Source organism: Pogoniulus pusillus, chromosome 35, assembly GCF_015220805.1.
Source record: "Pogoniulus pusillus isolate bPogPus1 chromosome 35, bPogPus1.pri, whole genome shotgun sequence".
NCBI lineage: Eukaryota > Metazoa > Chordata > Aves > Piciformes > Lybiidae > Pogoniulus > Pogoniulus pusillus.
In genome coordinates, this window is record NC_087298.1 from 9,328,612 (window position 1) to 9,351,689 (window position 23,078).

Genomic DNA, 23,078 nt, shown 5'->3' on the forward strand with positions numbered 1-23,078 from the left:
TTTCCTTCTAGGTTCGTATGATGAAAGACAGTGATCCATCCTGGAAGCCCACTTTCATTGTGAAACCTGATGGAGGGTGCCAGGGGGATGGAATCTACCTCATTAAAGACCCAAGTGACATCAGACTGACAGGGAGCATCCAAAGCCGGCCAGCTGTGGTCCAGGAATATATTTGTAAACCACTGCTTGTTGACAAACTGAAGTTTGATATTCGCCTTTATGTCTTACTGAAATCTTTAGAACCCTTAGAGATTTATATAGCCAAAGATGGACTTTCTAGGTTTTGTACAGAGCCCTATCAAGAACCCACTCTCAAAAATTTGCACCAGGTTTTTATGCACTTAACCAACTATTCACTAAATATTCACAGTGGGAATTTCATCCATTCTGACAATGTGAACACTGGCAGCAAAAGGACTTTCTCAAGCATTCTGTGCAGGCTGTCTTCCAGAGGAGCTGATGTCAAAAAACTGTGGTCAGATATAATTTCCCTGGTGATTAAAACAATTATTGCACTAACACCAGAACTGAAAGTTTACTATCAGTCTGACATACCAGCAGGAAAGCCTGGGCCAACTTGCTTCCAGGTAAGTTGGGACTTCTGTTAGGAGTGCAGTTATTTCTAAGCATGGATTAGTTTTCTGGGTGTTTAATTCCTTTTCTGAAAACTTCAGTTGTGTTGTTGGTCACTGGTTGGGTGTTGTGCATGCACTGAATTACCATCACCTGAGCTCAGAGCTTAGCTTCTCCTCATAAAGCTGTCATCTGACCTATGTTGCTACCAGCCAGAAATGTAGATGGAGAATTTTGAGTGAGTATCAATAGTTAACAGCAATCTTCCTTCCAATTTCTGTCTTCTGGAGGTTGTAACTATGAAACTTTGCAGCTTGATGATGCACCTGTGGTGATGGCAACTTTAAGACCCATTTGCCATAGGTACTAAGAATCCTTGTTTGACAGTTGGAGCATTTAGAGATGGAGGTAGTGTGAAAGCAGCCATTAGTGTTGAAGCCAAAAGGTTTCAGTAATTATTCAGCAATATAGCACATTTCTCAGCTATTTCTCTTATCCCTCAAATGTGAACTCCTCCTGAGTGTTGACATTTGGATGACCATTGCATTCTCCAGTAGAACTGAAGTAACACATTTCTTCTTGTGCACAGATTTTAGGGTTTGATATTCTCCTGATGAAAAACTTGAAGCCCATGCTACTAGAAGTAAATGCAAACCCCAGCATGAGAATAGAACACGAGCAAGAGGTGAGACTCCTCAATATAATAGTGATATTGGAATGAAATTGTTTAGATTTGGTTTTCAGGTCTTTTTTCCCCATTTGAAAGATGAAAGCTGTCTGCTAATGTGAAACCTGCAAGGTGCTCTGTAATTTTCTGCTTTGAAATCATTGCTAATCTTGTACACTGCAAATAAGACTTATTGGAATTGTGAAAGCTCTCCATCATCTTTGTCATAAATACATTTACTCATCATCCCCTGCAGCTGACTTAATTGTGTTTAGGGGATTGATAATAATTTTCTTCATGTTTGTATACATAATATAAATGGTAATATTGACCACAATCCTTTTTAATATTTCAACTTCCTAGAGAAACTTGCCCAAAATTGTTGTAATAACATCCTGAAAATGTTAGAGTGTTTGTGCATCCTTGAAGAAGTATTTTGTAGTCTATCATCGCACATTTTAAACGCGTATGACGTACATGAAGCTTGAGCAAATGTGGACTAAGTCATCTTTAGCTCTAGAGTGAATAATTGTATCCCTTTAAAATTTAAAGCTTTCTCCTGGAGTATTTGAAAATGTCCCAAGCCCTGTTGATGAAGAAGTGAAAGTGGCTGTTATCAGGGACACTCTTCGTCTGGTGGACCCTCAGAAAAAAAAGAGGAAAGATCCCCAGTAAGTGTGTTGACTGACTTTCCTTTTGCACAGTGCCTTGCAGTGATTGTAAAAGTGAAGTGTTTTTTTTCCCAGTTACATCAGTGGGTTCCCAACTGTCTGTGTCACTCCTGTTGCATCCACAATATTAACTCTTTCAGAAGAGCTTGTAGGATATTAGTTAGTGGCTGAGCACTAAAAAGAGTAGAAATAACCATGCAATTATTCTAGTTCAAAGAACGGAAAAGGTTCTGAACCTGATGGTAAATCAGGCTTTATCAGTTGCCCTGCAATATCTTGCTTTGAATTCAGAACTGATGCAAACAATTCAGTAACTCAAGATTTATTTATTTATACTTGAAGCCTTTTTTTTAAAAATTCAAAACAGTTATGAGATGTAAATTTCTGTATTAATTTGCTTGCAAGTCACAAATTACTCTGAATTAATCACTCCATTGGAGCTGAAAAATACGAATATTGTCTTTAGAAATTGCTTCCTTGATCAGTGATAACAATAATAATAATAATAATGTGATCTAGCAGTGAGAGGAACTGCCTGAAGCAGCTTGCACAGAAATGCTTTTGGTAGAATCAGGCTGAGAGAAATAATATCTTCTTCTATTTTGTCCCTAGAAATTCTTGCTCTTAGGCCTGCCTCCATACTAGAGTACTGATTTTGTTCTTCTCTTGACACTTACTGGCAACCTTAAATATCCTATTCACGTTCTATAATGATTTCAAGGGCAACTTTGTGGTCCTTTTGTAGATGAAGTCCCATGAACAAGACATGACTGATAATACTTACAAGTTCTGTATTACTGTAATATTCTTATGAGATAAAACAATTCTTTCAGAGACAGTGCCAGATGTAGAGGTTGCTGTAGTCAATGTACAGAATGTCCTGCAGAGCAATCTCTGCTGTGTGTTGCCTGTACTTAACCTTCACCTTTAAGATTACTTCAGTGCATGGAGCTGGAAAAAGATAATTTTTAGCCTGTTATTATGTAACTAGCCATGTCTTTTTTTAATGCTGAAGTTATGTCAGGCATTCATTAACTACATATTAGATAAGGGAAACAATTAGAAGTAAATTCGTGGGGAATGCCAATGTGTGTGGAACATTCCTTCAGCTGAGGATTCTTCTCTGATACATTCTGAGTATGAAGTAATTTCTAACAGGATTAACTGGTGATGAGATAGACCATTGGCTCCTCCTAGCAAGAACACATCAGTGAGGCAGCTTTTTTTGTCAGGCTAATCTGGTTAGCAGAGCATCTTCTTGATGAATGTCTGTATGTCTTCACCATAAGTCAAATTTGTTTCTTGCCACAAAGGGCAATATTCTTCTAACTTTTTGTGTGGATATAGAGGAACTCATGTGACAGCTGCCCACCTGTGTAGCTGAAATTTACCCCTTCTACTCCCAGGTACTTTTTACTGGTCTAGGCCTGGCATGTGGAACTTCTTGAGAGAGACATGATCTTAATGTAAACATAAGGTAAAGCACCTCACCCCGATCACCTCTGGAGATATACCTCCAAGTAAAAGCAGTTGCTTTTGCCTTCTCTTTGCTAGCAGATTTGCAGTGCCTTTCACTTTGTGTCCTGCCTCTTGCTCATTTGAGTGCATTTCAATCGGTTCTAATGTGCATTCCCAGGGTCCCTCTCCAGGCACTCCTACCAGGAACTGCAAAGAAATGGCATCATTCCTCTGCAAGACAAAGATAATCACTAAATAATTGACTGGAGACAGAAAGCAGGAAAGATGTTTACCTATCCATTGTAATACTTTTGCTAGTCTAATTGCACCAGGCAGCAGGGAAAGCAAGATTTGGCCTATTAGTAGAAAAAGAGAATCTGTAGAAATTCTTGTTCTCTGACCAGCAGCAAACATTGTAGACTCTACTTTTGATGCTAATGCAGTAATGGACAATGAGCCAAGTTTTAATGAGACATATAACACTCAGTTTGAAAACACAGGGGAAATACTGCAAAATCTGAACTGCATCTCAGGTAAACATTCTGCTGTGGAGATGGATTTGATTTCCCTCTAATTACCTCCCAAATTAAAATAAATGAAGCATCTAAATGGAAGTGAGTTTTAGAAGTCATCCTGAAGTACTTAATTATCAGGAAAGATTAATAGCTCAATTTATTTTTTTTTTAGTTCAATTTTCCTCATCTTTATGGAGTTTTGATTATGTTTTTTTTTCCTCCTTCCTTTCATGTGATGTATAATACTGAAATAAAAGTTAAGTTGAATAGGATCACTTTGTCATGCCCTACATACCTCTTAAATTTTCCAGCACAGTTCCAGTCTTTACATGCACCAATCACTAGTAATTATCTTGGCACTACCAATAATTAGTCATTCAAAATACAAGTTCAAAGAAACCTACTTAAATATACTTAGTGGCTGTTGTGCACACTATGACTGATCTTTTCTGAGTATCAAGGATTTATCCTGGACATTTAAATACCGAGGTATGTGCTTAATAATTCTGCATGTAATGTGTTTAAACAGAAACTTTATAAAGGCATACAAAAGATTTATTCCTTTTTTTTAATCACTGTTGAGGAAAATCTCATTTTCCAACAGAAGAGGAAATCTCTGCTGTAGAGATGAAGGAAGGCTTTGTGTTACTCTGTGATGCAAAAAGCATAAGCGATTAAAATAGAATAAAAGGTGACACAGGCACATGTGAGGCTTTTGGGAAGGGTCAGCAGGGGGTACTGCACAGCACCTGCTTTTCCCTGCCATGGAAGCCTCGCCAGACAAATCCCCTACACCTTGCAGACTGAAGACCTGTTCTGCACATCAAGATCCTGAAGGCAGTAGGTATCTCCTTATAAAGGTTAATGTCCTGCTTTGCTGCATTAGTTTCCTTGCTGCTTCCAAGCCACTCTGTAACCCAGAGGGAGTGTAGTGTCTGGTTCTGCCCTACCACGTAGATCCTGGGTAACCCTTTCTGAAATTAAAGATGGCAGCTAACCAATTCCATGGTGTCTGCTTTGTTTTGCCTTTTTGTTGATCTTTAAAGGAACATATATATGTATATATATAAAATTCCATCTTAAATTGCATGGCTATAAGAAGAGGATTTCTGCTGTATTTATTTCTTTACTTATTGGACCTTTGCAGGAGCCAAAATATGAAGCCTTTTTTTGCCATAGCTTTGGTTTCTAGACTAATTCTCGTTTACTTAGGCATTCTTAATTTAGAACTCAGGTTTCATCCATAATTAAGAAATGAAAGCTTTTAATAAAACAATATCGAAGATTCTAATCCTTTGATTTTTGTTTGTGTGGCTGTACTGTTCTCATGGATTTTTAAGGCTTGAGTAGATCATTGCAGTCATCCAGGCTGATGACATGCTGGAACAAACACAATCATTTGTGGCTGAGCTGTTTTCTTGGAAAGCTGGAATCTTAAACTCCTCTGTAGATCCATTAAATATTATCAAACAAAGCTTACTTTCTTCTAGCAGCACTACAGAGTGAATTCAGGGAGTAGAGATGGCCAGCAATCTTGATTTGTGTTCTGAACAATCTGTCACTGCTAATTTCAGAATTACTGTGCTGTTTTTTCCAGCTGACTTTCTTTTTTTCTTTTTTTTTCAGCAATAGTAGCTGGTTTGAATTTATGCTCTAGTACCAGATTAGACAGCTGGTCACTGTGGAGTCTGGAGGGAGCTTTCCTCCTCGAGTGAGAAATGTCATGTATAAAGAGATGGGGAATTGTAGGGCTTTTTCCTTAGCATTTTGAAGGCATGGTGCAGAGGAGGGGTGGCACCTGTCACTTTGCAGGGCTGGGAAATCGCCACAGTGTGTGCCACTATTAAAGTCTGAAACAGGCAAAGTAGCAGAAAGCTTGGCTGTGCCTTACTTGGCGTGGGACCCTTGTCACGTAGTAGTGTAGAGTAAGGGCTGCACTCTGCTCCACTATGTTTCCAGCATGGAACTTGTCTAAATCCTGTATTAAATCTGCTCTGGGTTTACTTCTTGCAGTAGAGGCTCTGTTCACAGCCTGCTGAAGGTGGGAGAAGGCTGCAGCTAAGGGAAATTTGCACAATTAAATGAATGGTCTAATGACACCGAACAGTTAAAGTAAATCAACGTTACTTATGTAAACAGCAGTTTAATTAAGATAATCACTGATGCAAATCATTGTTGATATTGTGACTCCCAACAGAAAATCCATTTCAGAAGGCTTCACAGACTTCTCCTTTTTTGTACCTAATTTTGAACCTCTGTAGCAGCAAAATGTTTTGGTTTCAGTCTTTGTTCAATTATTAGCAATTTGTTCTTTAAAAAAAATAATTGGATTTGAGGAGCAAAAAGGAGCCTCAGTCTTGTACACAAATACTGCACCTTCTGCACTGGATGTTAGGTGTAAACTGTTTGACTGCTGCTGTAATTGCAAGCCACGGGTGTCATTTGGAGCAGGTCTGCTCTAAATGTTTTAGGGTGATCATTTAGATCATCTCATCAACACTAACCACCTGCTTTTCTGTCCTGTCAAAAATATTTGTGCCTTACTTTATTAACGCTGATTAGTGGTAATAAGAGGCTTCTCTATGTTTTTTGTTGTTGTCATTTATTCTGTGTATGATCTCTTGCATTTCCATCCCTGCCTTCTTAGCATATCTCAAGACAGGAAATAAGCATTTCATTGTTTTGACAAAGGAAGCACAGTGCTGTGACATGCTTGCCATTAGAAATGAGAGTTGCTTGTGAAATAAAATGTGCTTTTTGCTTGCTAGAGATGATGAAGGTGCAGCCTATTAAGTTGTCGACTGACTTATTCAGCACTAAAATAGCCATGGACAGAAGAAAGAATTGGAACACTTTGGAAATGAAATGGAATTTAATTTTTGGCCATTGCAAAAGCAATCAATTCATTATGCCCACAAAAACGAGTGCTTTTGTTTCATTACCTGTTTCAGTGTTGCTGTCTCATTGCTAGTTTTGCTTTTCTTGGGTGCTGTTCTCTGTACATGCCACTCTATTTCAGTTCAGCCTTGAAATTTTATTTGTGATGTTCTGATTATTTTTTCTTCTTTTTTTTTTTTTAGCTGTGCCAGGTACAATTCTTCTCCCTGCATTCTGTGGCTCTAGCATGTGTCAAATATGATTAACTAATTTTCTGAGCAGGAAGAACCCCAGTGTGGTCTCTCTCAAATTTCTTTTGCAAGATCAGCATGCAGACACTGCCTAATGCCACTCTCTTCAGAGAGCACCCTCTAAATATCAATGCATGTCAGTTTGACTTTTTCTCTTTCAGTGTTATGTAGTTAAGAAGAAATTCCAGTCAAGATTTTGGAGAAGTTATTACAAAAAAGATCTTGCAGAAAGCAGAGTGGTGCAGTATTTCTGTTGTGTGGATTACACATTCTTCTCACTTTGAATGATTTCTTTCTCTGGTACAGGACAACATTAATAGCTTCTAGGAGGAGAATATGTGCTCTGTATTAAAAGATAAGTTAATTTCTGGACATTCTACTGATGTACTTTTCACCTTAAATGTAACTTAGATTGAAGTGGCAACTCCTTTAGGAGATGTCTCCTCCTGGTGATGAGGGAGTGTACCCTTGTCCACTAAAAGCAAGAGGAATGTGAGTCTTCACTTAAACAGGCCTCTCAGTGATGTTTCTCTTTTGTGTGTTTCAAGGAGATTTTCCAGTTCCTTATGCTATTATCAGCCTCTTTTTATTGAGGAGGAATTTTGTACTTCCTTAAGAAAGGAGGGGAAAAAAACCTCACCTGTGCAGCTGTGTTCCATTTAGTTTCCTGATTTTCTTTTTTCAATTCAGTTTCATAACCTTCTCTGATGTTTGTGTCATGTTTAATGGAAGTATGAAAATACACTGTGCAAAGATGCCTCAGGAGTATAATTATCTTAGATTTTGAAGATGATAAAATCATTTTTGCCATTGATTATTGTGTTTATCTCACTATACATGTTGTAAGGTTATGATTGTGTGACAGAAGTAGAAGGTCAGAAACTCAGTGCACAAACACAGGAAGAGACTGAATGGGAGATCAGTGGTGTTACAGCTATCACTGATCAGAAAGTAATGATTGTTTTTCTGTAATGTTGTAATGGATCTTAAGTTCCACTTCTCTGAGTAACTGTATTGTGTTCCACAGGGATTTGTTAGTCAGGCTTGTCAGTGCTTTTTGCATTAGGTGGGGTGACTTCAGTGCTTATAAAAGCAAGCATATAATAAACCCAGCTAGAGCAGTATCAGTATTTTGGTTCCCATTTGCTAATTGACTTTGAGCTGGCAGTTAGAGCTTTAGGTTGGTTTCTGTATCCCTTTGCTATTGCTTGGCAGTCTGGTCAGGTTTTCAGCTATTCAAATGCATCTCAAGCACCACCTCTTCATTCCAAGCCTTATTTCTGCCTGAGAGTGTATAAACTCATATATGTGGCTTTCTTGAGATTGATCTTTCTACTCTGGTTTGTTTTGGAGGCTGACACACTTCTTTTTCCTCCATCAGTCAAAATGACCCAAGATTCATATTCAGGATCATTCTGCCAAAGCCCTTTGAAAGCACATTGAATTAGACCCTTTCTCTTTCCTAGAGGGCTTTTTGGTTTATTCCCTCATCAGGCAATCTGCCAGTTTCAGTATCAATTCTTGTCTGTTACATTAGCCCATGTGGCTTTTGATGAGTTAGACATGTGAAGGGAGACTTCTAAATGTGATGTTTGTTAATGTTACTTCAGTTCAGATTAGTGAAACGTTAACTTTATTTTTCTGCAGTTGGAGAATGTTTATTTCTGCTGCTATTTCTCATCCTGCTCAAGAAGAAATGAGCCTCAACTACTCTGTTCAGTTTTGTGAAGCAAGTGTTACAGATGCCTTGATCTTTGCTCTCTGATCTCCCTTTCCAATATTTATCTGCTTCATCCTTGGGAGCTTTTAACCTTTCTCCTATTGATTAGGACAGGCCCTGTTGAAATTACAAAGTGAGATGTTCTTCCATGAAAGGAAGGGGAAGAGCTGGTAGTGCTTGGCTCAGGATAGTTCTACTCTGGTTTTAATAACCAGTTAAAAGAAAGTACCACGAGAGTGTTTACTACAACAGGAAAAAAACACACTGGTTGTAGAACAGTGTCAAATAATCTGAATGTGCTGTGACAGCAGTCCTAATGTAGAAAAGAAAATACAATCTACTAATAGAAAGGAGATCAGATATTTTTGTTTATAAGTGCCTCTATTTCATACCTAATCTGAAATGTTTTAATTGACTAAAAATGCCTAAATACATGAGCAATAATAGTAGTTCTTAAAAAATAGCTAAACTCATGTCCCTAGCATAGATACAGTAGGAATTCAGTATTTTCCTCTATCAAACCACTGCAGCAAAATAAGTCTGGACCAGGACATAAAAGATGCAATTTCTGTTCCTGATTCAGCCAATTTACTCAGTGACCTTTAGATAAACATTTTCCTTCTGCTACCATTTTTGCTCTGCAGAGAGAGGATGATGCCCTCCCTTCACTGCCAGCCCTTCTAAATAATGGTGTGCAGGACACAGTGGTATGTGAGGTCAGTTTATGTATTGTTGCTGCATAAAAATATTACAGAAAAGCTTCAGATTTCTGCTCCAAAAGAGTCTAGGGCCAATTCTACAGAGTTCACTAAATATCCCTGGTGGTTACCAAGGTTTGCAAAGCATTCTTGGGCTTGGGCATCTCTCTAATGAAGAAAGACTGAGAGACCTGGGGCTGTTTGGTCATGAGAGGAGATGGCTGACAGGGGAGATCTTATTAGTATCTGAGGGATGGGTGTCAGGATGGTTCCAGTCTCGTTTGGGTGGTGCCAAATATCAGGACAAGGAACGTGTACAAGCTGGAACCCAGGAAGTTCCACCTCAACAGGAAGAAAAATTTCTTTGCTGTGAGAGTGACAGAGCTGTGGAGCAGGCTGCCCAGGGAGGTTGTGGAGTATCCTTCTCTGGAGACTTTCAGATCCCGCCTGGATGTGTTCCTGTGTGGCCTGCTCTAGGTGATCCTGCTATGACAGGGGAGTTGGACTTGATGAGATCCCTTCCAGCCCCTAACATTCTGTTATTCTATGATTCTTCACATTTTGCCAACCTGGTTGTCATTAGTGATCTCTTTGTCTTTTACTTTCTCCCGTGCTTAGAGTCATTGTATTTTCTGTACAATGTCATCAGTTGGTGCCTGGTGTGCTATTCAAATGTTCAAGGTGTTAGGGTTTAAAAAAAAGGTTCTCAAGGTTATTCTTCAGTGGTGCTATTTTCTTCTTCTCATTTTTATGGGCCTCTGCTAATAAAATGGAGAACTTATAGACTATCATTGGAACACACACAGAGCACTAAATAACCTCATGCTTGACAACAGGTTAATTTATGATTATTCCCATTTTAACCTTCACTACTGCATAAAATGCTGTTATTCATAATGCAGTTTTGCAAGTTGGTCTGTGTTTGCTCACATCTTGTATTCTAAGCACTAACATCTTGAAGGTAAAGACTGTATTTTAACTTGCACATAAAGAGTGGATTCAGTCCTACTTTGAATCTCTTGAAATGACCCCGTATTGAGGGACAGCTGGAAGTGCTTAGAATGTACCAAGCAAGCAAGCTGATGACAGGCCCAGTTCATTAAAACTTTTTAATGGACAAGAATTTATATGGATTGCAGAATTTTAAAAGGCTTCATTTTCAGCACTGTGGAATTAATTGGTCCGAACCCATAGCTTGCTTTGGCAGTAATTGGCGTGCTGCAGTGCCCCTACCTCCAGTGTGAGCTGCAGCCTGGTTTTCTGTATCAAATTGAGAATGGAGACTAGTTTGTCCAATTAGATTTCAATTACCATGTTTTGAGATGCAGCTAATCTAATTACATCTTTATTGGCATCTCTTTTCTTTTCTTTTCTGCTCTTTAAAATTTCTAGTGAGCAATAGAGGAGGGATTGGAAATAAACAGAACAATGTGACCTGTCAGGAGCATTTCCATGAAATGTGAACTTTCCAAACACTCAAACTGTGTCGCAGCAATTACATCTCATAGCTGTTCACACTGAGATACATTTTCAGGTTGATCATTAAGAAAACATTTTGCTTTCTTTTCTCCTAAGATGATTTTTAAATGGAAAGAAAACCTTTTGTGCTAAAGTACAGAGGCAAGGAAGGTTTTAGCAGAATATGTCACTTCCCTCTAGTCTTTGTAGTGCAGCCACAAAAGTTGATGTAATCTTCAGGGTTTGCCCCAGAAGAAGGGAGGTCAGGAATAAAGTGGGGTGGCTGCTTAGTCTCCTCCTGAATGGTGTAGGAATGAATGTGGAGGCAGTAGGTCTAAACACATCTTTGAAATCAGTTATTTGAGTAGAGATTAAAATTGAGTCATAATGGTAATGGAACCTGGCTTGAGGTGTGCTGCATTTTGCATCCCTCATAACCTTAAGTAATGACTGTGATAAGAGGAGCCCCAGGGACTTCACTGTAGTGCTCCAAGCCTGGTAAGCAAGGCTCTTCAAGCCTCATTCTGTAACTGACAGCATGGATGTTGGTCTGTGCTGCTGCTTAGACTGAGTAAGCTTTTAAGCATTTCTTGGAGCTTTGCTGCCTGCAGATGTTTGCTGCATCCAGGCATGGCCAGTGGCAAGCTTCAGCTGAAACCAGTGAAAAGTCAGCTTAAGCATTGTCACAAAGCTGCTCAGGTTACATTGAACAGGTTATCAAACAAATAACAATTTCGACTATATTCATTAAGTACTTAAGTGCATACTTGAGTGTTTTGTGGACTTTGTACCTTTTGAGAGGGTGAGTTTACTGCAGTCCTTAGGCCATTCACCTTTTGCTTCTACCTCGGAGGAAAACTGGCTGCGAAAATAGTGTGATATAGAAGTTCTTAAATGTTATTTCTACCATTCAAGGCTTCTTATATGTAGCCTTCAAGGCTGACATCTCTTCAGCTTGAAAAGGGGTAGTGTTCTTTTGTTAAACAAGGGCTTCATTTCCAACTGATTTTCACTACTTGGCTCAGGTTGTTTGGGCTTCTCTGCCTCAGTGATCTAGGCATCTGTCCAGCTCTGAAAGTGCACTACGTTTAGTCAGAGTGTTTATCTGGACTAACTCCTACTTTGAAAAACTGTCGTGTAGGAGACACTAAACAAATGTATTTGTTTAGCCATATCCACTGAAGAGAGTCTGAGGGCAGAGGGGAGCACGGCTCAGTGTGCCTTCAACCAGAAACTGGGCTCTTCTGGAGCACTCAACTAACTTTCTGCTTGCAAAATTGATTTAATTGAAATCTAATTTGGTCCTCATATAGGGAAAGCAAGCAAGTTTATTCTGTCTTCTATACTCATCCCACAAGTGCCATCTCCTTTCTCTCTGCTAGGCTGCGTTAATCACAGCCTGTCTAGTGCAAAGAAAGGGAGGAGAATGAGCAGTTGCTGCCTTTGTTAAGGGAACAGCTTTATTTTACACACATGTTTAAGAGAGTGCTGCATCTTCTTTCTTTGCATTTGCTGTAATTTCCTCTTGAGTTTTCAATGCAGGAAAGCCATTGTGTTTTGAAGTGAAAACCACTTTTTTTCCCTCCTCTCTCTGAAAAGTATGGGGCAGAGGCAGCATCTGTGTGCCTTGTCTGTCCAAGTGGCTTCACTGAATTTGCATGTTCATACAGGGAAGGTGATTAGTAGTTAGGCTTGAGTGCAAATTGGCTTTTTCCTGGCACTTCAATGTATGCTAGTCACTTGAGCTGAGTTCCTGCTATCAGCACGATGATCTTCACCTCCACTTGCCCTGTAGCTTGCTAACATAATCTAGGTTTTGGGTGGGAACTTGACTCCCTGCGGGAGCAGTGCTTCAGCCGCACTCTTCAGCATAGTGCTTTTTTCATGGCTTTTGTATATGTCACAGTTTTCATTATTATCCTCTAGTTAAATAACTCACAAATAAATTTTACATTCTCAGAACATTAGCTTAATTGCTTTGTCTAAATGTAAGGATATTTGTCCGTTACCTGATGGAGATCTCTGGAGTCGTTCAAAACCCACCCTGATGCAGTCCTGTGCATCCTGCTCTAGGTGAACCTGCTCTGGCAGGGTGGGGGGGGTTGCATGAGGTCCCTCTCAACTCCTGTGATTCTGTGATGTAATTGGAAATTATTTCCCCTTTACCTTCTTGAATGTATGTTTGTGCTGCACAGAAACAACTCTGCTTTCAAATTAAATTTCCCAGTTGGTCTGCATTGTGAACTTATTTAATGTGATTTACATTTAGCATAAACTCAGATTGAAAAATTCTCATTTTTTGTAATCCTTCTGCTAGTATATCACAGCAGGTAATTTTCATAAAATAAGTGTGCAAGTGTTTGCTGTCAGTATAAATGGTCAGGTATGCACTCTGTAGTCTTCTTTTGCACCAGTCTCCTTGCCCTCTTTAGTTGTGTATTTTTACAGCATGCCTGTCCAGAGCCTTGTGTAAGGTATAAAATTCTCTTCTTTTGTAGCAGTCTCCTTGCCAGCTTTAGTTGTGTCTTTATACAGCATGCCTGTCCAGAGCCTTGTGCAAGGTATAAAACTCTCTTCTTTCGCACCAGTCTCCTTGCCAGCTTTACAATCTGTCTGTTAAGCGTAAGCTAAAACTACGACCAGCTGTGATAGTTTTGATTGCATGGAATCTGTGAAGTGAGCCCTGAATGCTTTGTCTTTGTTTCCAGTTATATCTCTGTAAGTTCTGCATGTGGCTGCTGGGTCGCAGTATGTATTTGATGTTCTCTCAGCAATGGCACAGCCCACGAAGAAATTGATTTAGAAAAATAAGATTTCCTGCAACCAAGATGATGTTGTAACAAATCGATCAGCCAAGGGCATGCTAAGGTGCCTCACCTCACTAATAAAAAACTCAAACCATTTCTGTGGAGTAGGGCTCCTGGGTCACACAGTGGTGTTTTATTAAGGTAAGAGTAAAATGGAATAAATGAGTGCATAGGCATGGATTATATCCCCGAGTACCACTGGAAAGCTCTTGCATGCACATTCCTTCTTAAGAATTATTTATTTGTGATGTATTTAGATGTCACAGTAAAGGATGGGAAAACTCATAGCAAATAGTGGTCAGCCTTGGTGCAGCTGTAAATTATAGAGCAGATTTAATCATCTAATTACCCTGTGTCATTATAAGAAATAACAGTTCATTTGTGTGTTTTTATTTGATGCGAACCATTAATTCTCTGTACTGTAAGATGAAAGCCCAAGTTTCTAAGTTTGGTACTTAGTTTGAACAAAATACATTCCATCCTTTGCTGCTGCTGGACTGCAGTAATTGACAGGAAGGCTGCAATTAGGGAGACCTTATTGCAGCCTTCAAGTACTTAAAGGGGCCTTTAAACTAAAAGAAGGAGATTTAAACTAGACAGAAGAAGATTTTTACACTGAGGGTGGTTAAGACACTGCCACAGATTCATCAGAGAGGTGGTAGGTGCCCCATCCCTGAAATCATTCCAGGGCAGGTTGTTGGGGGCTCTGAGCAACCTGCTGTAGCTGAAGATGTCCCTGCTGACTGCAGGGGAGCTGGGCTAGATGACCTTTAAAGACCCCTTCCAATCCAAGCAATTCCGTGGTCTAATGACTACAAAGTGTGTCCCAGCCAGCAGGTTGCACTGACTTGGATTCATGATTTGGCACAACCACTGAAAAAAATCAACAGAATTGTAGCATTAGTTGGAATTTTAATGGAAGATGTTCTTTTTCCATCATTTGAAAGGTATTTTTAAATATGTAAAAATGAGACAATACTGTTTGAGTGAGGCTATCATATTCTTTTCAGTCCAAAAGAATATTTTCATAGTCTCTTTTTCCTGGCAAGATACTTATTTTTCAGTACTTTCTTTCCCCCCCCTTTCCCCCCCCTTTCCCCCCCCCTTTCCCCCCTTTCCCCCCTTTCCCCCCTTTCCCCCCTTTCCCCCCTTTCCCCCCTTTCCCCCCCTTTCCCCCCTTTCCCCCCCTTTCCCCCCTTTCCCCCCTTTCCCCCCTCAGTTGTAATGGTACTGTAAATGCAAGCATTTATTTTACTAGCATTTGGTCTTACATAGACATGGTATCATAAGCGAAGGGGAAATGTAGATTATTTCTCAGGTTTTTGCAGGAGTTGTATTATTTGCCCCAGCTCCAGGCCATCAGAAAGTCATGTGTTCTCAGATCCCAACGTAACGTATGAAGATTGGATCAAGCCATATCTGAGCACTGTTTGCTTATTCCCCTGTTTATAGTCACACAACAATGGCAAGAGAGGGCAGAGCAGGTTTTCAAGGGACAGCAAAATTAAGTGCTTGAGATTTTGTCTTGACTTGTGCACAGTCATTGAGCAGAAAAATAACATTTTCCCTCTTACAGATATCCTTCAGGTGTCAGTTCTGCAGGATCCTGGGTTTATTACATCAATCACAAGCAGCTTAAGGCTTCTGAAAACATAGTCACAGACAGATGTTGAGCCTGTCTAGGGATTAGAAATATCCTCTTCCATTAAGTATAAATTAACTTAATCACCAGGTATGAAAGATAAGCAGCATAAACATCATTCCCTGAAGCTTTCATTAAAATTAAAATTCTATTTTAGACTAGGCTCCTACTTTCTATGACTTGATCCCCCTTCAAAGAGATTATATCTGCTGTAAATTTTAACAGTGACAGAGTGACAGAAATTAATGTATTGGGGGCAGTGATGTTCTCTATAATTGAACTTCTGCTGCTACTCATCTTTTAGCAGGAGCGGTGATTGGCTTATTTTTAAGTAATAATTGGTCTCTAGTCTCTGGAAAAAAACTTAGCAAGCAATAAAACTGCCTGGCACTCAATTGCCACAGAGCCAAAGCCTAAAGCCACAGGACTTAATAGCAGTGTAATCGTCAGGAGTGTTACTCGGCGTATGTAGAATTCACCTGCTTTAATAGGAGGATTGCTGCTGATAAAATGCAATTGCACTGCTGCTTTCTACTCCATTGGATGGCAGAGTTAAGCTCCTTTCCTACCCTGGCATAATCATGCCTGCTTTCTAAGAATCATTTCCACGTGGGAAGAAATGCCATGGGGTTTACATTGCTTTTTTTCCCCCTCTTCTACTGTAAGACACTTGGTGGTCTGATTTAACGTTGGTTTCAATATATTATCAGGCTTTACAGCTGGTTTGCCTTTGCAGTTTCCTGCATTACTATTTTTAAGGCATGCTTTTCTAAAGAAACAAAGGAAGGTGGACAAATAATGAGACGTTTAACTATATTAAAAGTGAATGCTGAACATAAATACATCTGCTAGGAATAATAAAAGCTACCTTTGCAAAAAAAATTGTGATGTTTGGGACCATATTTAATGATCTTCGTCCTACAATAATTTTTTGCTACAGTGGAACAAAGTCTTTTGATGCAGATTTGGCATTGCTTAGCCATTATTTCATTATAGTAATGCCATATTTTCTGTAGCACTCAAATAGATGATAGGTAACAGCATAAGCATTAAGTGCTTCTTTTACATTAAAATAATTAATCTTTGGCTAATGCAGACTGATACTGTTACTATTCTCAAATGCAGATTGATATTGTTATTATTCATTACAAAATGAAGCTGGAAATAAAGAATCTCAATTAATAATTTGGAAGTAACCTTTTTTTCCCCCAGCACATTGCACCTGAGACTCTTTAAATGCATTTCTTTAATGGTTAAACCTATGTATTAGGAAGTGTTACAGAAATGCAAACAGAGCTCAAGTGCAGCTGTTGCATCCAGCTGGAAGTTCATTCCAGCTGTACAGTATGTGCTTTGTATCTCTAAAGGATGTTTCTTCTCTCTGGTATGCTGCTGTATTGATTCCTGGCATCACCTGGTAAGGTAAGAGTGTAATAAAACTAGATTGAACCACAGTATAACTAATGAACACTTGGAGTAGCACTGGTGAAGCCTTAACAGCATATTTTTTCTTAGACAAAATGTGTGGGACAGCACATTGGCTTGTCTCAGGTGTTGAGAGTGAGGTGGATGCTTTAGTCTTCTCTCTATAGGACATGGAAATGTCAGCAGCATTCTCATCCATTTCTTTGTGTCCTGGGTGTGAAACAAGTCAGAATCCACCTCTTGGAAGCACTCATTAACAACGTGTGAAGGCAGCAAACTTTCAGAGTCTTCCATTTTCTTCCAAAAGCTATTTAACCTTTAATGAGAAGTGTTTATTTTTATAATAAATCCACCCAATCTAAAGAGGCAGTGAACCATCCTTCCCAGAGAGGGGACTGATGTCTGTGAAGCCTACCGAGCATGGTCTGTGTAAACAAATAGCACTCGTGGGACAGAAAATGGAAAGCCTGAGCTAGCAGATGCTGTGAGTGTGAGCTGCTGTGATTGTTGATGATGAACTGCAGGGCTTTGATTGAACTTTTTCAAGAATCTGATGAATTATTTTAGTTTAGTTAAGCAAAAAGTAAGCTTGTGAGGTACATTTTAAATTTATCCTTGGGTTCACCTAAGATGTGTTTGCCAACTCTTAGAAACAAACTTGTCAAGCTCCATTTCTTTCATCCTTCCAGGCTGAACGTAGTGGTAGGCCTCAGAGGTGCAGGCAAAGTTAGACATGGTCATGCTTATGGTAAGGTTAAAATCTATGCATGCAGCATTAGGCTTTGAAGGTGCAGAGTTAGATATGATCATGCCCATGGTAAGTTTAAAGTCTAAGTGAGATGATTTAACTAATTGTTTAACCAAGATATGGTTTCTTTTTTTTCTTGGAGAGATAGAAACTCTAACAGCTTTCATTACTTTGTGCTTCCAGGAGGCAGAACAGCTGCTGCATTTTCAGAATGTATTTTGTATGATGTGAGCTTAGTTGTCTGCCAAAAACATGCTGATTATCAAGCCTGATTTTTAATGTGATTGATTCTGCTCTTTAAAGTGTGGACTTTTTATCATGGTTGATTTGGCTGCCTCAAAGTGTTCTTGAAGTGTTGAATAAACTATATGTGAGAGCAATAGCTACTAACATAACTTCAATAATCTCTTACTTGGAGAGGTTTAATATTCTTTTAATACTTTTATTTTTGTGCAACTTAACTCTTCTTTTGAAAGGAGGAAATGGTTGTGCTGTCCACGCTTTTTACTTTGCCAGAGGGTGAAGAGGAGATAAATATTCAGCTTCTTCAGCTGAAACTCACAAGTGGCCTGTATAAAACAAAAGATGCTGACTGTTCACACAACATGCAGTCAGACTAGGAGACTCCTTGCTGCTGCTTACTATGAGTGCTGGAAGTCTGAGTTAGCAAGAGTAATGGGATTAGTTCATAAAGGAAAATCCATGAATGCTTGATAAGGCAGAGACACTGCTCTGGCTTTGACTTACTGCTTCCTAAATGAAGTGTTTCTTTGAATGAGCACACAAATGTGTTTCATACCTGCACACTCCAGTAACAATCACCTGTCTGTTTCTTGGGAGGTCCATACACTGTGGTGATAAATGGGTGGCTAGATAGATTTGTCATGCAAAATAGTCTCTGCTTTTAACTATGTTAACAGAGTCTTGCTTTGAGAATAGAGGCTCAGCTGAGGGAATAATTACAGCTTCAGAATCCAGAACATAATATTTTCTTTTATTATGTAAGCAGTTGTTGGCTGATACCAAAATTGCTTAATTTATACTTCTAGCAATGCCCTAAATCTTAAATATATCAAGTGAGCATTCTTAGAAATATTAATATTGCAATTCTTGCCCAGTTTTACTCCAAACTTGACAGCTAAATTTTATATACAAGTATACAAATGCTGCAAATTTTGAAGCCTTTAATTAGCAGTTGCAAATTTGTTTGTCCCTTAGCAACTTGTATTTGCATAAAGATTAAGGCCAGTCGGAATGAAAGGGATAAAACATAGATGGAGGAAACATTAATAAATTAGTAATCATGTATAAAAGATAAGTAGCCTTAGATGTCATTTCCATAAGCTTTATTAAAATTGAAATTCCTTTTTTTAAAGATGCAGTTAGTATTTTCCCCACAGTTGATCATTTCTAAAAAGAGATCTGTCATGAGCTACAGAATAAGAGAAATTAATGTATTGAGGTCAGACATTAGTATGTAAATTGAGCTTTGCTTTTATTCTGTATGGCAACAGAAGCATTACCTTATGTTTGACCTTTCATTCATTTAGCCTGACTCAGCTGTGTCAGTCAAAACAATTAATTCTAAGGAGCAGCTTTAAAGTGTGGGTTCAGCTTTCTTCTCCTCCCCTCCCCTGTTGGAAATCCCGAGAGAAGGGGGCTAGTGGAGGGAACATGTGCACAGTTCTCTTCCTGGAGATTTGCTGCAGCATTTTGTGCTTTCTGATCCCATCTCTACAGTCTGTTGCAGGGTTCACAGGCACTTTGCAAGGTTTTCATGCAGACCAGGGCCAAGGTTGATAGCCCTGTGTGATATACCTTCTTCTGAGGTGAAGCCCTGAACCTCAGGGATATATAAGATGTTTCTTGAAGTGACCTGGAGTGAGAAAGAACTGGATGAGCCAACTAGCACTACAAGAATGTGTGATTCTGTACTTTCTAATTGATTGGTTTATGGTAGAAATGGAGGTGAAAATCCTCCTAGTATTGCCATTACTGCTGAAACTGTATTTCTGTTCTTGGGAGCTTTACTGGCAGTGCTTGCAGCAGCCCATGGTCTCCTGAGCCTTGGGGAGTTATGTCATCAGGCTCACCCTTATGGTGTGGTGATGGCAGATGGCAGCGAAACACAGCAGAAAAGGCAACAGTGCATTGCAAGTGAGTGTAATTTATCTAGTGCTAGGGCAAAAGAATCTGTTGTGCTCTGTTTGCTTGCAAAACTGTGCAGATCATGGTAAACTTCCATTTTTATAGACCCCAAGCCTGGCTGTAATACACCCAGAGAGGCAGTTTTTCTTAATTAGCTGTGTTGAGACTGAGTTGAGATTGGGTGCATACAAGTGTCTTGGGTAGATCTTCAGAAAATAAAGTTTTATTGAAGTACTGTCTGTGGTAGCAGTGCAGAATTATGCTCTGCTTATAGTTAGTATAAGTGCTTGCAGTTAAGTTGAGCCTGCAGAAGAGCAAAGTCTATGCATCAGTTCAGATTTACTGGACAAACGCTTGTGCAGGTTTGCTCCGGAAAGTCTTGGTTGTATTAAAAGCATCAAGTACATTAGATTAGCAAATTAATTAAAATCTGGTGCATTAGAATCATAGAATGTGAGGGATTGGAATGGATCTCAAAAGATCATCCAGTCCAACTCCCCTGCCAGAGCAAGATCACCTAGAGTAGGCCATACATGAATGCATCCAGGTGGGGTTTGAATGTCTCCAGAGAAGGAGACTCCACAGCCTCTCTGGCCAGCCTGTTTTAGGGCTCTGTCACCCTCACAGTGAAAAATTTTCTTCCTTATGTTCCCGTGGAACTTCCTGCTCCAGTTTGCACCCATTGCCCCTTGTCCTATCACTGAACAGAGCCTGGCTCCATCCTCCCAACGCTGTCCTGCACGTCTGTATAAATTCAAACGAGGTCACCCCTCGGTGTCCTCTTTTCCAAGCTGAAGAGCCCCAGCTCCCTCAGCCTCTCCTCAGCAGGGAGATGTTCCATTGTCTTCAGCGTCTCTGTGGCTCTGCACTGGACTCTTTCCAGCAGTTCTCTGAGGTCCGTCTTGAACTGGGATGCCTGGAACTGGACACAATATTCCAGATGCACCATCACCAGGACAGAGACTCTCTCAGGGGGAAGAGAACCTCTCTCAACCTGCTCACCACACCCTTTTTAATATATCTCAGGATGCCATTGGCCTTCTTGGCCACAGGGGCACTTTGCTGGCTCATGATCGTCCTTCTGTCTACCAGGTCCTTTTTCCCAGAGCTGTTCTCCAGCAGCTCAGCCCCCAGCCCCTGGTGCATGAGATTCTTTTCCAGAAAGAAAAGGAAACCTAAGAACAAAAAAATAACTGGGGGAGAAGCAAAGAAATGAAAACAAATTTAAACTTCAAAAAGCAATAACTTAAAAAGGCAAATTAAGAAGTATATTCTCTCTCTTTTTTTTTTCTTTTTTCTACTTAATGGAGGTACAAGATTTGGCAATAAGGATTAGAATTAAGTTTTCTTGTTCGGATTTATACATTTGGAAAGTCTATAAAATATTGAAGTTGAAAGGAATGGGACATGCAGTAGCATGCAAAAAAGCCACCTGGATTTATTTTAAAAATGCTTTTCTGACATGAACTGTGGTTTTTAAGAGCTATTTCAGTAAAAGTTTAAAATGGGAAGCTTTTGAGTTTTTTTTAAATGGGAAGCTTTTGAATTTTTATCCATCACCTCAAAGGCAGCTTTAGGCCTTTTTCTGTAGAAGGGAGGAGAAGGAGGAAATTCCAGGTGGTAATTTAGAGCCTCTGCTTTATTACACTCAACAACATTATTTCTTTGACCACAATACAGTTTTTTTTTTCCCCTGCAAACACCATTTTCTATGTCCCTAATGCAAACCAAACATAGACTTGTTTAATCATTTGGCTGTGTCCATTCCCCCTCAATCAGGGAGACATTTTTTCCTGTGACTCCCTGTAATAAATGTGTCCAGAGTGTTTGTCTGCCACTGATCTGGGTGTTCTTTTCATGAGCATTTCCCATTTCTCATGAGGATGGGGATTGAAAAATGAAAGGCCAAAAAAAAGCCACTTTCACACTAGTGTACTTCCTCAGAAGTTCCAATGACTTCAGCAGGAGAGAGGTAGGGGTTTGTGGAGGAAATGCAGACTTTCAGATGGTGACTGTGCTGAGAGCTGTTGTTCCACAAGGCAGACCTCTGTCTCAGTGATACAAAGTGGATGGACACCACTCCAGCCTCAGCACAGGCACCAGAAGAGCACTGGAGCTATAATTAATTCCTCTGAAGCTGATCCCTTTAACAGTTCCTCTGTAAAAAAAATGAAATGTAATGAAATTTCCTCAGCTCTGCATGCATCTTTTAAAGTAAAGCTTGATATTTTTTAACTGACAACATTAATGGTGAATGAATAATGTACAATCCAAACCACTCTCGGATTTAGAATGAGAAAGGGTTGGAGGCTTCCAGGCGTCATTAAAATGAGAGTTGTGTTAGGAGCCACACAACCTTCTCTCCTACTGAGTACAAGGGCTCACTCACATTTGGTCCAGGTCTGGTTCAACTGGCTGAAGGTTGGCATTTTTAAATTAATGAAGAGACTATTAAAGATTAAAAATAGAAGCCTACATGCTTCTTGTTTCTTGGCTGTGCACACTCGCTCTTCTGGCGGCCAGAGGGTACTCAATGAGAGGAGACTCTGGGGAGACCTTCCAGCAGCCTTCCAGTACCTGAAGGGAACCTGCAGAAAGGCTGCAGTGGGACTTTTCATAAGGGTGTCTAGAGACAGGAGAAGGGGGAATGGTTTGCAGCTGAGGGAGAGTTGGTTTAGAGTAGATCTTGGGAAGAAGTTCTTCAGTACGATAGTGGTGAGACTCTGGAATGGGTTACCCAGAGAGGTTGTGGAAGTGCCCTCCTTGGAGCTGTTCAGGGCCGTGTTGGATGAGATCTTGAGCAGCTGAGTCTAGTCGAGAGGTGTCCCTCCCATGGTAAGGAGGTTGTAGTAGATAATCCCTAAAGTCCCTTCCAACATAAGCAATTCTGTGATTCCATGATGGTAGTGAAACCACCCCAGTCTCACTTGAAGAGAACAGAAATAGCAATCTTACTTAAAGCTTTACCTAAGCAATGGCAAGAATAACACTATTATTTTTCTGCTTTGCTATCAAGACCTAAGAGAAACGTCCTCAAAGATCTCTTTTAAAGGTTTTGTAAAGTTTTTGTACCTCAGACGTGATCACATTTATAGATGTTCAACATCAGTGAATCCAGGTGTGGGTACAAAAGAGGTACCATTGTTACAGTTTTCTAACAGTAGTGGTCTTAGAAGTAGAGATGATTTGTGGTCACAGCATGACAGGCACATCCAGGCAGCACTGGCTTGGCAGGTACAAGTGTTTAAACACCTGAAGAGGCTGAACAAAGAATTGTTGCAGTGTCTGTGAATGTTCAGAGTTCGTCTAAACTAACCTAGAGCTGGCATTTGGTGCAGGGAGGGGCTTCCAGCCTGCACTGAGCAGTTGCTTCTGTGGTTGTAGTTTGGGCAGCTGCTGCCATTTGAAGGTAACATCTGG

General features: G+C 39.8%; 1 protein-coding gene across 6 annotated transcripts in view; it reads left to right on the top strand.

The window, feature by feature from the left end:
* The window catches only part of TTLL11 (tubulin tyrosine ligase like 11), a 102,797-nt gene that overhangs the window by 69,454 nt on the left and 10,265 nt on the right, over nt 1-23,078 (top strand). For all 6 annotated transcript variants that reach the window (XM_064171643.1, XM_064171639.1, XM_064171640.1 and 3 more), the window contains 3 exons: nt 12-587; nt 1,163-1,258; nt 1,793-1,911. In XM_064171643.1, the coding sequence (XP_064027713.1) occupies nt 12-587; nt 1,163-1,258; nt 1,793-1,911 (791 nt within the window). The remainder of the gene's footprint in view (nt 1-11; nt 588-1,162; nt 1,259-1,792; nt 1,912-23,078) is intronic.